The 17,170-nt window shown below is 58.3% G+C and overlaps 1 protein-coding gene across 2 annotated transcripts in view; it reads left to right on the top strand.

Annotated features, from left to right (window-relative positions):
- The window catches only part of ARID3A (AT-rich interaction domain 3A), a 35,284-nt gene that overhangs the window by 12,597 nt on the left and 5,517 nt on the right, over window positions 1–17,170 (top strand). For both annotated transcript variants that reach the window (XM_070415626.1, XM_070415625.1), the window contains exons 4-6: window positions 11,757–11,829; window positions 16,048–16,231; window positions 16,527–16,774. In XM_070415626.1, the coding sequence (XP_070271727.1) occupies window positions 11,757–11,829; window positions 16,048–16,231; window positions 16,527–16,774 (505 nt within the window). The remainder of the gene's footprint in view (window positions 1–11,756; window positions 11,830–16,047; window positions 16,232–16,526; window positions 16,775–17,170) is intronic.

A 17,170-nucleotide genomic window follows, 5' to 3' on the forward strand; every position in this document is an offset into this window, starting at 1 on the left:
ACAGGGCCCAGGGGCCATGGAGACTCCCACCACCCTGCTCGATTCCTTCCCCTCGTGTGCTGTGTGATCTTAGGCAGGGCTGTGCCCTCTCTGATCGAGGGCTTGGCCCACTCTGTGCCTCAGTTTTTACTCTTGACACAAAGGCCCTTCAACCCCCTAAACGTTCTAATTCCCACAGCCAGCACCACCTATAGTGATGTGGTGGGGAGTCCCCCTCACCCTTTGTTGTGATAGCCCCGCACCCCCATCACAGATGCTGTCGCCATGTCAGGTTGCACTCCATGCCTGGTCAGGGGAGCAGCTGGGGGTACTGGCCGGTGGGTGGTCATGCGTGGGGGCGGGGTGCAGACCGCCCCTTTTCTGACTGCCTGGCTGCTTTCGGCCAAAGGACAATTAGGGGTCACAGGGTTAAATTGTAACCAGCCTGCCTATTGAAGGCCTCAGCTCAGGACTTGGCCTTGCACCGTGGTCGGGGCTGGCAGGGGTCTCATGGGGCTGAGGGGTAGGGGCCAGGGAAGGTGCAGTCAGTACCGCTCGCCACCCTTGCAAGCCCAGGACATAATTCAGAACCTGAAGAAGGTTTGGACCCCTGACATGGCGCTCGGATGGGCACTTTCAGGAGGGAGCCAGGGCCTGCTCGGCACATGATGTGCACGGCCCGGCCCCCACCAGCTGCCCACTCTGCTTTGGGAATTGGGTTGAGTCAAGGAGACCCTTACTGTCCCACCCATGAGGTCGTGGGACTGGGTTCAGGCAGAAAGTCAGGCTGTGCACCTGTGTGCACGTGCCTGCGCCCGGTCCTTCCACAAATATGCATGGAGCACCTGCTGTGTACCAGCCCCCATTCTGGGCACCGGGGACGAATCTGTAAAGAAAACAGACAGGAGTTGCTATCCTCTTACAGCCTGGTGTGGGGGCGGGGGCAGGGGACCCAGTGGGCCAAGGGCAGGCTGTCTGGGGCCATTATCTTTGAGCCAGAAAACAAGGGTGTGTCTGTGTTTGTGTGTCTGTGTCTGGGTGGACGGGCGTGTCCAGGTGTGTACTGGGAGACCAGATTAGGGTGGGCAGAGCCCTGGGCACATCAGCAGGGTCTGTGAGCCGCATAGAGGTCCAGGTTGGGGGGCTGTGTGGCTCTCTGGGTGGGGTCGGGGCTGGCGGTTTCTGTCGGGGTGGAACCATTGAAGTGGTGCGCGTGAGTTCTGCTGGTCTCCTGGGGGGTTGTCTGCCATCTCTCTCCAGGCTGGCGTGGCCAGGAAGGGCCATGTGCCTCAGTGCTGAGCCCCATGAAGGATCTGCCCCATGGTCACCCTGGCCTCTGCCCTGTTAGGCTGTGCTCCCAAACCCCCGCCCCGAATAGTGGTCTGAGCTCATCGCTACAAATGTGGCTCGTCTGGGCTTGGGAGGCCCCCACCCGAGAGGGCACCTGCCCAGGCTCCAAGCCCCCAACACTAAAGGGCCCCCCATTGCAGACCAGGCAGGGGCTGGCTGCCCCTTCCTTCTGTTCTTATTTAATCCCCTTCTATGATCAGCTCCGTGAATTCTTCCCTGGGATGCAGGCTGGGTCAGCTTCTCTGATGCGGGCTGGCAGGCCAGGGGACAACCAGGGGGCTGGGACCCTGACTGCGTCTGTCTGTTAATGGAGCCTCCTGGTTTTGCTGTCTCTCCCCCATGCCTCTCTGTCTCTTTCCCTCTCTGTATCCCGCCCACCCATCCCCCCTACCTCCCCGCCCTTCCGTTGCCCCATAATTCCTACTCAACTGCCACTTTCCCAGGGCCAGCAGGCTGGCGAGTGCCCTGTGGATGGGTGTGCATGGGTGCCACCCTCTCCCCGCCCTGCTCAGCCATTGGCCTACCTTCCCCCTCCCCGTCCCCTTCAGCGACTACTAATGGGTGCCCGATTCTTGGAAGGGAAGTAGGGCCTGTAGTCACTTCTGGGTTATTCATTTCGTTGTCATCACCATGCAGGGTAGAGCCTAGCCTTACAGAGATGCAGATGGCTGGCTGCTGGCATTTCATCGTCATCGTTACTGGTTACCGTTTACCTAGTGTCCTGGAGGAGGAGAAGGGCAGGATGTGGTGGGTGCCAGTCAAGGGCTTGCCAGGGCTGCCCAGCTGGCATCTCCTCTCTCCTCCATGCTTCCCTTCAGGAGAATTTTCTGAAGGAAGTGGGGATGTTCTAGGAGTGGGGGTCCCCCTCCTGCGGCACCCTGAGGCTACTGGCCACCAACATGGGTCATCAAGTTCCTGTTTCTTGCCCTCGGCCTGGGTCTGGCAGAGGCTTGGGTGTTCCCTGTGGGCGGCACTCCAGGGCCTGAGCCCACTAGGGCCCCTTCCTCTTGACCAGGGGTCCTCAAACTACGGCCCGCGGGCCACATGCAAATACAAATATTGTATTTGTTCCTGTTTTGTTTTTATACTTCAAAATAAGATATGTGCAGTGTGCATAGGAATTTGTTCATAGTTTTTTTTTTTTAAACTATAGTCCGGCCCTCCAACGGTCTGAGGGACAGTGAACTGGCCCCCTGTTTAAAAAGTTTGAGGACCTCTGCTCTTGACTCCTGGGTGGGAGGCGGGAGGCAGCCTTGTTCCTTCCTGCTGTATCTGCTGCTGTCCGTTACAGGGGACCAGGTCAGCTCGGCTGGGGCACGGTGGCACCTGTCCCCTGGCCTTCCACTCCTGAAGCTGCTGGCACTGGCTGGGTGTTTGTTCGGAGAATCTGGGCTGGGAGTGACGGGGACCTCACTCCCTGGCCAGGTAGAGCTTCCTAAACAGCTCCAACCACTGGGAAAGTCCCTCTGGTGTGTTCTGGGACTGCCTGGGGGCCCGACTGCAGGGAAACAGGGCTGGTTCCTTTCTGAGGAAACCCAGGACAAGATTTTTAATTCCCGGGTGCCGGGCCCTGGGCGCAGGGCTTGGACCGAGGCCTCTGCAAGCCGGCGTCCAGGATCACGAGACTGTCATGTTTGGGTTGTGCAGGCCTGGCATCCCCTGTGAAATGCCCCAGGGTCGGCGTGGAACATCCGATTAGTAATTGCTGAAGGGGAGGAGGCAGACTCTGGATTTGGGGCTCCCTGACCCTGAGCCTTGGCCCAGAGCCCCTGAGTGCGAGGCTCTTGGGGGCAGGGGTTCCTCCCCACTTGGTGAGGCTGGTGAGGCGGGTGCACCCTGCAGCCATCCCAGAGGCACCGAGGGGCTGCCTGGGCTCCACCTGGGTTTGAGTCCGTCTTCATGGTGTTCTCTCAGCACCTCTATTTCCCTGTCTGTAAAGTGGATAGTGGTCAGCTAGGGCCAGGGCTGTGGGTAGGGGGCCCCCTGGATTTGTATGCCGTTTGCATGACAGCCTGGGACGCCGACCCTCTGCTCCCCTTCCTGGAAGTGTCTGCTGATCCCTGTCCTGAGCGTTTCCTCGATGCCGGGCCTGCTGGTATCCCCTGTGGGCCTTAGGTTCCCCACTGTGACGTGGGGCTGGTGGGCCACCAGCCTTGTCCTGCCACCAAGGTGTTTCCTCCTGTTGCCCCTCCCCCCAGCCATCTTCCTAAAGCCAGACCCTCCGCCCTGTAGACCCTGCTTCCCATGAGTCCCTCATCTTCACCTGGACGCCCAGGTGCACCCCTCCCACTTCACAGATGGCCCTGGTCATAGGCAAGGCTGACGAGAACAGGAGAGGGTTTGGGGGTCAGGGCCCTACTCCAGACCCTTGCGTTCCGGAAATCCAGAAAGATTTGCCTTCGTGTGTGCGATTCTGTGACTTGTTTCTAGAGCTTTTTATTAATATCTGTGGTGGGTGCGGGTGCTATTTCTTTTCAGAGAAAGGACGTGTGGCCAGTTGGGGAGGGGTGCCCGAGCAGACAGATGTTGCTGCCCTGCCTAGAATCACTTCCCCAATTTCCTTCAGGCCGGGCGGGGCCCCTGCAGCATCTGCGTGGACGAGGCCCTGCCTGGAGCGCTGACAGGAAGCGAAAGGGCCAAGTGGCCGGTGGGGGTGCCCTCAGGGTCAGGTGCACAGGGGGGTGACTCCTGGGAGGGGCCTGAAGTCCCACAGACATTGATTAAGCCCCTACAGCCATCAACTCTGCCCTCCCCCCTTCAGAAGACCGAGCTCCCATGGGATTCCCGCCTGCTGGTCATCTCCCTGGCTGGCCTGGGCCCCAAGGGGCATCTGGATCTCTGAAACGCACTGCATCCTCAGCAGCCCGCATTGGCCTGACCTACAGGTGCTCAGTAATGGCTGCTGGTCTGTCCTGGCCAAAACCCCGTGGGCTGACAGCTCTCACTCAGTCTCCACCTCCTCTATGCGGTGTCCTGGGAGTTTCAAATTCAAACCTTCCAGTGCCCGCCTGGGCCGGCCTTCTGAGGGCCGGAGTCCTGCTGCCCCTTGGAGCTGCGAGGCTGCTTTGACGGCTTCCTGATCCCGTTGCTCAGCACCTCCCTCGTGATAGGTAAACCGAGGGCTGAGGGGCAGGGAAGGTTTCAGACTCCAGGTTCTTCAGCCTCACTGAGCCCCATTCCAATATTTTACTCATTCGTCCGTTTGTCTGTCCCTGCTCTGGGGTCTGTGTGGGAGCGGGCAAGACCTGGCCTCAGGGCTCAGTTTTGCCATCTCTGGGCCTCATGCTGTTGGGTGAGGAGTGTGCACACTGGGCCCTGGACGCCCTGCCCTGATGCACGTTGAAAAGGGTGGATCGAGCACCTAGCAGGTGGCTGGTGTGAACCTGGTCGCCCTCTGCCCTCTGCCGTTTTCCTGATCCCACGGTAGGCACAGGAGGCTGTGGGGTTCTGCCCCACCAGCCCCCTCCCATCAGCAGCTATGGGCGTTTCTGTGAATGGGGGAGGCTGAGAGGCCCCCAGGGACGCTACTCCCAGCACCTGGGGCCCTGGCAACGTGCGTGCTGAGTCATCCTGGTTGGGCGGCTGTGAGGGCCTCACCAGAGTCCCATAATGTGAGGAGGGGTTTTTATCAGTGGGCGGGCAGGGAGCGCTGGGAGGGGGACATCAGATGAGGACAGACCCAGGCGGTGCGAGTGTGCGCTCTCCTCCCTTCATTAGTAGGCTCCTGCTGTATACCAGGGTCTTTGCCCAGTACCCCAAGACCCCAATTATGCCCTTGGGGGCTCTCATCTGGGTGGGAAGAAAGAGGAGAAAGACAGGAAGAAGCCATCCCAAAATAAATGTACAATCACGGACCGTGACAGTTGTGTTGGCCTGGTTTGGGGGTCAGAGCTGCAGGCCTGAGAGAGGCTAAGGTTGGAGGAGGGGGACTCCAGGTGGGCAGGACTGGGTGTGGGGGGGTGAGGAGGCTGGTGTGAGTGGAGTAAAGTGAGCATGGGGACAAGAGTTGGAGATCATGAGCCAGCTGGCTTTGGGCCTGGCAGGCTAGCAGTTTGGATTTTTCTCCTGAGAGCGATAAGGGAAGCCGTGGTTGGCTTCTGAGCAGGGGAGGCACGGCCTGCTCTTGATGCAAAAACATGAAAGCCCCTCAGACCCTCGGCCCCTGGAGGCTGCAAGGAGGTGTCATCTACCATCCTGGTTGCTCTTGGGTGTTTTATAGGAACTGGGGGGTAAAAACAAGCCCGCTACCTTCTCTACTTTGTTTCACTGTAGTTTCATTTTGCTTATGGAAGTTACTACAGTGAATCAATTCTTGTCCAAAACCCAAAGGATGTTAAAATAGGTGAAATTATACACAGGGGTTCACAGCAGCATGATTCACAAGAGCCAAAGTTTAGAAACAAACCGAGTGTCTATCCGCCAATGAACAGATAAACACAACAGGACCCTATCCACACAGTGGAATATTACGCGGCCATGAAAAGGAGTGAGGTGCTGACACTTGCTACAACATGGGTGGACCTTGAACACATAGTGCTCAGTGAGAGAAGCCAGACACAAAGGCCACATAATGTGTGGTTCCATGTAAACTGTCAAGAACAGGCAAATCCAGATACAAAAAGTGGATTAGTGGTTTGCCAGAGGCTGCGGAAGGGGAGGGGGCAGGGGAGGGGGAGGGGGGTGATGGAATGTTCTGGGGTTAGCTAGAGGTGGTGGTTGCACAATATAGCGAATGCACTAAATGGCACTGAATTGTTTACTTTCAGTCGGTGAATTCTGTGTTTTGTGAATTTCACCTCCATAAATATTTTGTTCAAAAATTTCAAGAAAAAGTATGTGAGTTTAAGCACTAAAGCCCCTGGGCTGGATCCAGCCCAGATTGCAGGCTCCTGGCTCCTTCACTGTCGCTCCTCCCTTCACAGAACCTCTCTGCGCCAGCCTAGCTTCCGGCATGCTCCCCTGCTTCCTGCCCTGCGATGGTATCTGTCCTTCCTTTCTGACCCTCGGTGGCTCAGGAATGCCCGAGGCGGTCCCGCCGGGCACACAGGCGCTGCCGGTCGGGTCTGTTCCCGCCCGAGCTGAGTGCTTGCAAGCCCGCGTCTGGACGTGGAGAAAGACACACGTCTCTGGTTTCCTAGAAGCTGCATTGGGATGGTACAAAAATAGGCCTTTTTTAAAAAACCGCCCGGTCTCAGCGTTTCTCCGGCTAATTCTTGTTTACCACAGAGACTGGGTGGCTCGTCGGCTCCTGCACAGCCCCGAGTGCTGGGCACTAGGCAGTTCCTTGGTTTTCCGCCTTCAAGGAGCGCAGCCTCGCTCCTGGGGTCCCCCCGCCAGCCCAGTGGCCTCATCTGGAGGTGGGGCCCTGTGGACTTTGGAGCCGCCTGGGTGGCGGAAGGGGGCCTGAGCAGACACCGTTAAGGGAGCAAAGGTCCTCCCCGGGGGCCCTCCGGCTCTTTCTTTATAGCCTGGGCCCCTAAGGACTAATAGGGCCCCTGGGCCCCTCGGCAGGCTGGGAACTAACTGGTCTGGAAATGTGACCTTGGCCAGGCCCAGCAGGGCCTGGGGAGGAGACTTGTGTGCTGGGCCCTGGTAGCGGCCCCCCCACCCCAACATGTCACTTGTGGATTTGCTAGCGGACACTGTGGCCTTTCTCTCCTCTCCAGGCTAGCAGGCTGGGAGGGGTCCCCACACTTGGGTGAGCTCTCTGGCTCCAAAGGACCCCCTCAGCTCCAGGACGGGGGCGGGGGGGGGGGGGGGGGGGGCGTCAGCAGTATAACCTGCCTGGCTGTGGGGAAAATGCTCACTGTTTGGCCACAAACAAGAATTTCCTGTTTGCCCACCAAACCCTTGGGGTTGGGATGGTTACCTCACTTTTCCTCCTGCTCACGCCCCGCCCCCACCTGAGCCCTGAGACCTCCTGGCTTTGTTTCCTCCTCCCCAGGCTGCCCTGTGGCCCCTCCTGGGGGATCTCCCCTGTGGGTCCTAGCACCTCTTCTCCCTCCCCCATACCCTCAGGCTGGGCCTAGAGCAAGGGGAGTGTCAGGACCTGTGGATTTGAGCTCTTTGTGCAAAGTACTCGGAAGGAAACTAGAGCAGATGAAGGGGTCAGAGGGTAAGGAAGGGGTGGGGAGGGCTGAGGGGGCGGCTCCCTGAGAAGGTGATGTTTGGGCTGGAAGGAGGGACTGACTGCAGAGATCTGGGGAACTGCATTCCAGGAGAGGGAACAGTCAATGCAAGGCCTGGTGGCGAGAGAGGGTGCTTGTTTTGCTCAGAAAGCAGAGACAGTCCCGACTGTAGGGCAGGGGAGGGGCAGGCTGGAAAAGCCCCTCTGGCTGCTAGAGGGGATGGGGGCAGGCTGGGTCGCACTCACTCTGAGCCTCAGTTTCTCCTTCGTGCAGTGGTTGGTGCTAGGGAGGGGGAGAGGGATACATAGTCAGCCCAGCTTAGTAATTTGTGGGTGGACACCAACACTGGGTTGAGCCCACTGCAGGCAGAGGGGCTGTGCGTGTCCCGGCGCCCCGGCCTGCAGGTGGAAGAGGTGAAGGGAGCCATGCACGGAGGGAGCATCTGTGGGTGCCTCCAACCCGGGCTTTCACATCCACATCTCACATTCTTGAACTTTTGCACCCATTTCACAGCTGAACAAACTGAGGCCTGAGAAGGGTCACAGGGCAGGAAGTGAACCCAGTTGAGGTCACATCTGGCCCAGCATGGCCCTGGCTTGGGTGTAGCTGGATTTGGGGAAGGATGAGTGTCCCTGTCCTTACGCGGCACTGAGGAACCCAGGTCCATTTAATGGGTGTCTGCTGGGTGACCAATTCTAGACACTGGGGACAAAAGATACAAAATCCCTAACATTCTGCTGGGGCTGAAGGACAGGGGACCAGACCACCAGGGTATGAATCCATGTGGGTCGGTGACAGGAGGGTTAGGTTGGGGGAGAGTGGGGGTGAGTAAGGAAACCATCCTCATCAGTAAAGGCGTTCCAAGTGAGAGCAGAGTGTTCGGGAGAGACGGGCTGTGGCTGAGATATCTGAGGGCGGGGGCTTCTTTCAGGGCGGGGTGGGCCCTTGGTGGTGATGACGTTTGAGCTGTGGGACCTCTGGATGAAGGGGAAGCCAGCTGGGGCAGAGCTGGGAAAGGCATTCCAGGTGGGCGGAACTGCCCGGGCACAGGCCGGGAGGTGGAACCTTCTGATGGGTTTGAGTAGCAGCAAGAGGCCAGGTGAGAGGTGAGACGGCATAGGGGCCGGCTGGGTCTGTGGGACCTCGTGGGCTGCAGGGAGGGGTATCCTTAGAACCAGACGAAAGCCAGAGTGAGACTCATCCTCGGTGCCTGGCACTTGGTCCCAGGGAAATCAGGTCTCAGGGAGGAGAGCGGGGCCCTTGCCTCAGGCCTCAGCCCCAAGGAGGAGTTCCGGAGGTTTGGCCCAGTCTCCAGCCTGGGTTTGTGGCCCTGGGTATGGCAGGTGGCCGATCTCAGCACCTCTTGGTCCACCTTGAGGGGGGCAGGGTTCCAGCCAGGGAACCAGGCTGGGGGGTGGTGAAGGATGTGTTATGGCCCAGCTGTGTGACTCGAGAGCCTTGTGGGGACAGGCAGCCTGGCCCACTGGCCCACAAGGGGGGTCTGGACACCACCATTAGGAGTCTCGACACCGTCCCCAGCTCCCCCATTCCTGTGGCCTGGCGGACAGCCCCATCCAGCTGGCTGGGGCGGGACACACGCCACAGGGGTGCGGAACTTGGGGCCAGAGCCCCATAAAGCTAGGGCAGCCTTTATTGCCCGGCTTTGTTGTCAGCTGCCCATGACACGGCTATTAAAGCTGCCTTATTCACCACACATCCCCTTTTATGGCCTCATGCTATGCCCTGGCCCCACGGGGTCTGCCCACCATTTGGCCTGAGGTTAAAGCCCCGCACCCCCACTGAGCCAGCCCCCTCTGCCAAGGGGTTATGGAGCAGCTGGTCTCCACCCTGAGCCTCAGTTTCCCACCTGGACGATGAGGGCCGTTACGATTCCAGGTGCTGAGGGTGACCCTGTTGTGTTTATTGCACAGTGGTCTCTAAAGAGGGGGAGGCTGAGGCAGGAGGAGCACTGAGGTCTCCTGAGGGCTGGGCCTGGGGAAGGCGTTTAGGCCGTGTGGACCCTCCCCCACCTGGGTCAGGACCTCAAAGGAGAACACGCTGCCCGGAATGAGTTTCCACGCCGTGACAAATGACCACACACGGAGCAGCTTAAAACAATAATTTATCCTCTCATATCCCGGAGCCAGAGTCTGAAATCAAGGTATCACTGGGCTGCGCTTCCTGGAGGTTCTGGGGAGGATCCTTCCTGCTTCTTCCAGCTTCTGGGGGCTCCCATGTCCCTGGACTTGCGGCCACATCGCCCTGGTCTCGTCTCTGCCTCTGTCCCCACGTGGCTTCTCCTCTGTGTCTGTGTCCCACCTCTTCTTATAAGGACACTGTCATTGGATTAGGGCCACCGCCTCCAGTGTGACCTCATCTTAGCTCGTGACATCTGCAAAGGTCCTGTTTCACAATAAGGTCCCCTCCCGAGGTTCTGGGGGCACCTGCCAATGCATGAGTCTACCCGGCCCCACTCTCTGCCTAGCTGGGCCCACCTTGCAGCTGGGAAAGTGGGGCTCACTTAGCTAGCATTTGCTACACAGCTGCTGTGTGCTCAGCTACCTTCTAGATACTGGCAACAACATAGACAACATCCCTGATCTCCCACAGGGCAGACAGGGAACCAGGCGTGTGTGAATTCACACTCCCAGCCAGGGAGGAGGAGAGTGGGGAGGGGACACGGGGGTGTCATGTGGGCAGGGAGTGGACAGACAAGGCCTGGCGTGAGCACGCCGATGGAAGGTCCACCTGCTGGGCCCACACCCTTCAGGCGGGGAAATATGGGCCTCCCTGGACGCCATAAATCAGCACAGGAATGTGGCCGGGCCAGGCCCGGCAGGAGGAGACAAAGGCCTCGACCACCCAGGTCTGGGCTCCTGTCTCCCCCAGTCCTTGCCTTGGAGGCCTCATTTTGTCTCCATTACACAGATGGGGAAACTGAGGCCCAGAGAGGGGCAAAATGGCTGAGGAATGGTTGGCCCTGACAATCCCACCTCCCTAGGCCCCCGGATATCCCTGTCGGAGGAACTGGGTATTGGGGCATTCTTGGGCCCTGATGATGGATGATTCCAGCCGAGCTGGGGCTGACTGGTGGTTTCCAGGTCCCCCATGGTCCCGGTCCCTCCATGTCCAGGCAGTCACAGTGCTGTATTTCCTAGAGCTTAATTTTCACTGCTTCTCCTCAGCCAATTGCCTCCCCCCTCCTCACTCTTTAATGATCTCTGCTGGCTTTCTCCCCCAGCACCTGGGAGGTCATGGTCAATGGAGTGGAGGACCGCCTGCCTCCCAAACCCCAAAGGAGGCCCTTTCCCCTCCTGCGATGACTGGCACACCCAGGCAGCCAGTGCCCAGGACCGAGTCTAGACCCAGAGGCCTCCACAGTCCAGGGCTGCAGTCTCCCGCTGCCTCTGTGCCTCGGTATCATGTGACTCACTGGACGGGGTCAGGATTCCTCATGGTGGCAACGACCTGGGTGGATGCTGTTTGGTATGAACTGTCCCCCCAAAAAATGATGTGTTTAAGCCCTGGCCGGGTCGCTTAGTTAGCTGGAGCATCATCCCGGTACATCCAGGTTACAGGTTCCATCTCTGGTCAGGCCACAAATGAGAAAAACCAATAAGTGCATAAACCAGTGCAACAATAAATTTATGGTTCCCCCCCACCCCATCTCCCTCTCTCTCTCTAAAATGCTTTTTTATTTTTAAGTGATGTGTTTAAGGCCCAATTCCTAGTCCCTGTGAACGGGACCGTATTTGGAAGTAGAGTCTTTGCAAATGTCACTAGTTAAACATTGTGTGAGATGAGGTGGCCCTAAATCCAGTGACAGGTGTCCTGTAAGAAGAGGGGGTTTGGACACAGAGGAGAGCCATGTGGCAGCAAAGGCAGAGACTGGGGTGGTGCAGCCACAAGGCCAGGGGCTCCTGGAGCTCCCAGAAGCTAGAAGAGGCAGGAGGGACCCCCCTGGAGCCTCAGGAGGGAGCTTGGCCCTGCCACACCTCGATCTCAGACTTCTGGCCCCAGAACTGTAGGAGGATAAACCTCTGTTGTTTTCGACTGCCCTGGGAGACTCATCAGGTGGCTCTGTCCTCATCTGAAAGTAGGGGGCAGGCTCATTGCTTGGTGGGGCCTCGGGAGATGCCTGAACTCCGGACGGTGCTGGGACTGGGACCCACCCCACCCCCACCCCACCCCCCGTGCCCATCCCTGTCAGCAGCCCCTCAGTGGGCTCCTTGTGGTGGAGACATGGTGCCTGTGCCAAGCCCTGGCCTCAGGTAACTGTTCCCCTCCTTGCCCTCGCAGCTCTACGAACTGGACGGGGACCCCAAGAGGAAGGAGTTCCTGGACGACTTGTTCAGCTTCATGCAGAAGCGAGGTGAGGCCTGCCTGCTGGGACGCGGTGGGAAATGGGCACGAGGAAGGGGGACCCTGCCAGCCGCAGCCTGGGGCTGGTGTGTCAGAGTGGCACGGAGTTTCCTGTGGCTGGAGGCGTCCAGGAGGTGTCTGAGGGGGAGATGTGGCCATACCACGTGTGGTCTGAAGGGGAGGCACAGCTGTGGGAGCCTAAGGGGCATGTCCTTGCTGGGGGGGGGGGGGGGGGGGTGCGCGAGCGACTCAGCCTTTTCCCTGGCTGCTGAGATGGAGGATACAACGGGGTCCTGGCTCCCAGGATCCCCCACACAGGGTGGGGCTGGCCTGTGTTTGGAGAGTGGGTTGGATTCACAGGTGGGCGCTGGGGCAACAGGCCGGAAGCTCCCCACGCAGGCTTCAGGCTCTCGTGGCTTAGAGTGCCCTCTGGTGCCACAGCCCCTCCCTGCTCCTCCGGGGCCTTAGTCCCCCTGTCTGTAAGATGGGCCACAGGCAGTCCCTGCTGATTGCAGTGCCCCAAACATGCTGAATACCAAGCTGCATTTATTGAGTGCCAACAGTATGCCTTGCCACTGCAGCCCATCCCCTCATTTCCCCCTGGTCTGGGGTGAGATGGACACCAACCAAGGCCCCACCAGGAAATGTCTGGGCCTTGAGAACAGTGACATGAGGAGCGGGGACTGGTCTGAGTGAGTGAGTGAGTGAGTGGGGAAACTGAGGCCCAGACAATGGAGGAGAGCAGAGGCATTGGGGGTGACCCAGGTTCAGACAGGACAAGGGGCAGCTAGGGGCCCCCAGAGGTCCCCTGCCCACGGGCCTCGACCTCAGCGTGGAGTGGCCGCCACCGCCACCGGGAGGAGAGCCCGGGCCTGTTGTAGGAATAGGAACGCCCACTGCAGGGCGGGGCTCATTCCTCTGACCCTGGACTCCCCCGTGGGGGTTATGATGATCCTGCTGCTCAGAGAAGGAAACTGAGACCGAGAGAGGGCACATGGCCTTGGAGCCACAGAGGCAGGAAGGGGTGGGGCCCGCGGGGCTGCAGGGTCCACTCAGGCCATTGCAGGGGCCTGGCCCGGCTGCTTTGTCCTGGGCCTCTGCCCACCCCTCCCTCACCAGTAGCTTCTATAAACACAGGCCTAGTCAGGCCCAGAGGGAAGGAGATGAAAGGGGAGGGGGCTGCAGCCTCTGAGTTAACCCCTCCTGTGCTGGGATGGAAGAATGTAGACCCAGCCCCAGGGTAGGGGCCTCTCTCTATCGTGTTATCGTCCGGCCCAGCCCCCGCCAGGGCTGCTGTCCCCTGTGTGGTCAGAGAGATCCCCCTGCTCTCTTTATCGGCCTGTCCACACTTGCCTAGGCCCTCCCTCCTACCCCCCTGCCATGGGGCTCAGAGTTTCCAGGCCTGGAGTCCACCCATTTTACCCAAGACCAGCCACCTGGTGTCTTAGAGGTACTTAGAAGGTACTGTGAGCTGCCCCTGGCTGTGGGTGAGGCTTGGGGGCCCCAGATACATCAGTCCAGCCCCTGGCCAGCCAGGGCTGTGGGGGTCTGTGTCCAGTCCTGCCTTCTTCACCAAGACCAGTGCTCCAGGAGGGTAGGCAGCAAACTCCTATGCGTTTCTCAAAACCCAGCTCCAAGGCCCTCTCTTCCCTGCCATCTTGGACCCCGCTCCTCTGTAATTGGGGGCCTTTGGGGGAGAGAATCTGTCAGACCCCCTTCACCCAGGACACCATGTCCTGCATCTCACCAGCTGCCCTCCAGACGGAGGGTCACAAAGTAAGAGCCTTACCCCACCCTCCTGCTGTTTCCCTGACGACCTCTCCACCCTTTATCTCCCCCACAGCCCTCACTGCCCACCCTCAGTGCCTCTCTGTGCTCTCCCAGCCCCCTCCTTCTATAAACATCCGTCCAGGCCCCACTGGCCTGCTTGCGGCAGAGCCCCGAGGATCTGATTCCTCCATTCACCCCCACCCCCACCAGGCAGAGCCTGAATCTGTGTCCAGGCAGGATGGCGCTGTGACCACATCTCCGGGCCGAGTGTGCTGACACTGGTGTTGCTTTTTCTCTCTCCCCCCTGGGCTGAAAATGAAATTGGGGCGATGGGGGAAGGTCTGAGGTCCATTTTCCTGTGGTTCTCAGTTCATTGGGGATTTTGCAACATGGGAAGGACCAGAAAGCAGTGAAAAGGTGGTGGGAGGTGATTCTAGAATGTCCAGCGGTGGAGGGCGTCGTCCAGGCCCCGTGGGACAGGCAAGCTGGCCCCTCCCTCGAACCTTCCTCCATCAGGTCACACTCTGCAGCCTCCCTTTGCCCATCTCTAAAGTGGAGGCGGGCGGTAAGCATGACCCTTAGGCTGAGATGTAGCTTGTCAGCCTTCACTGTTTATGGGATGCTCGCTCTCTGCCAGGCTGGGCACGGAGGATCCAAGTGAGCAGGGCAGGGCGAGGGGTGCATAGAAAGTGTGCCCAGGACCCCCTGCCAGGGAGGGAGGTTTGAAGGGGACCTTCCCTACCCTTGGCCAGGAAAGTGCCAGACAGGCCACACTGAGATCTGAAGGCTCTGAGGCTGGGAACTTCTGGGTAAGAGGATATAGGTCAGGTGGGCAGAAGAGGGGAGCAGGCCTATCTGCAGGGGGCAGCCCTCCCCTCACTGAGCCAGCCCATTGCCCTTCCTCCCTGGGCTGCCCCACCTCCCTGTCTCCCTGGGCTAGCCACTGCCCCACTCTCTGTCAGTGGTTCCCGGCCATGCCCCACCTAAGCATCTCTAAAATCCTGATGCCCCCCCCCCCCGTGACATATAATTCTTATTATATAAAAAGTGAACTCCTATTCACGTGGAGGAAGCCTAAAAAGCCATTAACTTGGTCTAAACAAGCTTCCAAAGAACATGGCATCCATGAAAGAGAAAAATAAAAGAACGAAAAGACAGTTGAAGTACCGAGGAAGAAATCACTAAGAAATTGTTTTTAAAAATAATAATAATGTCAAGTAATATGAAATAGAACAAATAAAGTTTCAGAACATTTAATAGAGAACTGAAATGCATAAATAGGTCACAATATATATTTATATGCTGTATTAGAGGCCCCTAGCACCATAAGACATGCAAAAAATTCACTGTTAATAACTCATTCTCGAATTGCCCCCCTGAAATTCTAAGTGCCCCCCCTGTGGGGCGTGTGCGCCACGTTGGAACCACTGCTCTAAGTGGATTAACCAAGCGCTCTCTCCCTGACTACGGCCCTCCCCACACACACCGCAAGCCAGCCTGGAGGAGCGGGCCTCTGGGAGCTCAGGCGGAGTTGTTTTGGCAGCTGTTGTGGTTGGTGATGGGAGTAGGAACAACAAAGGCTGCATTTCTCTGCTCCTCCCCAGATTGGCCCCCAGCATCTGCCTCTCTGCACGAGTCTTCTCTCCTCGGTTGAGTTGAGCGATGAGCCAGATCACTGATAAAGAGACGGAGGCAGGCCCTGGTCAATGTGGATCCCTTGGTTGGGCATCATCCCATGTACTGAAAGGTTGCTGGTTCGATTCCCAGTCAGGGCACATGCCCCAAGGTTACAGGCTCGATTCCTGGTAGGGGGCGGGCAGGAGGCAGCCAATCGATGTCTTGCTCTCACATCGAAGCTTCTCTGTCTCCCTCGCCCTTAATCAATAAAAAGAAATCTTTAAAAAGAAACTGAGGCAGGCCCTAACTGGTTTGGCTCAGTGGATAGAGCGTCGGCCTGTGGACTGGAAGGTTCGATTCCGGTCAAGGGCATGTACCTTGGCTGTGGGCACATACCCAGGGGGGGTGTGTGCAGGAGGCAGCTGATCGATGTTTCTCTCTCATCGATGTTTCTAATTCTCGATCCTCCATTCCTCTCTGTAAAAAATCAATTTTAAAAAAAAGAAACTGAGGCAGAGCTGTTGCCTTAGTACGGCCTGGAGCAGAGGATGGGTCTCACGTGGGGCGATCTGCCCCAGGAAACACTGGGCAGTGTCAGGGGCATCTATGATTGTCATTACTGGGGGCGCTTCTGGCATCGAGTGGGTGGGCACCAGGGATGCTGCTCAACTTCCCTCAGTGTCCAGATGCCCCCACAGAGCGTGACCTACCCTGATGTCCACACGGCTGGGGAGACCCTGCTCTGAACCAGTGTGTTAGCCGTAGACTCAGCATCTGCTGCCTGTGGGGCCCTGGCCCTGGCAGCAGCATCCCCCTCGCCCACACTGGCCCTCCCCTACAGGGACGCCCGTGAACCGGATCCCCATCATGGCAAAGCAGGTGCTTGACCTGTTCATGCTGTATGTGCTGGTGACGGAAAAGGGCGGCCTGGTCGAGGTCATCAATAAGAAGCTGTGGCGGGAGATCACCAAGGGCCTCAACCTGCCCACGTCCATCACCAGCGCTGCCTTCACCCTGCGGACCCAGTGAGTGCTGCGCGCAGAGGGCCTGGGACAGGAAGGACCGCAGAGGCACTGGGCCACGCGAGGCGTCGGAATCCTGAGACCCTTGGGGTGGGGCTTTAAGGAAGTTTCTGGCTCTGAGGTTCAGGAATTCAGTATTAAAGGATTAGTGGGAGGTGGTCATGGGGACAGGCACTGAGATGATAGGGAACAGCAGAAGCAGTCAGCCTGGCTCAGCATTGACGAGCGATTCCCTGGCAGCGATGGCAGGATGGAGGCGGGGAAGTGGTGCCACCTTGTCCCTTCTCCCTTCCCATAGGTACATGAAGTACCTGTACCCCTACGAGTGTGAGAAACGCGGCCTCAGCAACCCCAATGAGCTCCAGGCGGCCATTGACAGCAACCGGCGGGAGGGCCGGCGCCAGAGCTTTGGGGGCTCCCTCTTCGCCTACTCACCAGGTGGTGCCCACAACATGCTCTCCTCACCCAAACTGCCCGTGTCCTCCCTGGGCCTGGCCACCAGCACCAATGGCAGCTCCATCACCCCAGCCCCCAAGATCAAGAAAGGTAAGGAACGGGCTGCACGAGCCTGGGGACTGCTCCCAGCTCAGGTTATATGGTTGTGGGGCTGGTACCTTTCCCCTCTCTGGGTAAACAGGTTGGTCAACTCCAAAGTTGTCATGGAAGAGGGTGGCAAACCTGTGCTCATGGCAAACATTACAGTTAACATAAACAGTTAACATTTATCAAACCCCATGCCCACAGCAAGCAGACATTACTAATCCTGAGCCCATGGCAGGCACCACTAATCTACAGTTTTTTCTTCAGTTCTATGCCAAGGCAGACATTACAAATCAAGCACACGTTTCCCACCCCGACATTACTAATGAATCTCCGTTTTCCCAGTCCACACGAGGCAGTTGTTAATTGAGCGTGCATTTCTAATCGTTTATTGTAGCACTG

Source organism: Myotis yumanensis, unplaced genomic scaffold (assembly GCF_028538775.1).
Source record: "Myotis yumanensis isolate MYYU_CA2020_CCGP unplaced genomic scaffold, mMyoYum1.0.hap1 SCAF_5, whole genome shotgun sequence".
In the NCBI taxonomy this organism is placed as follows: Eukaryota; Metazoa; Chordata; class Mammalia; order Chiroptera; family Vespertilionidae; genus Myotis; species Myotis yumanensis.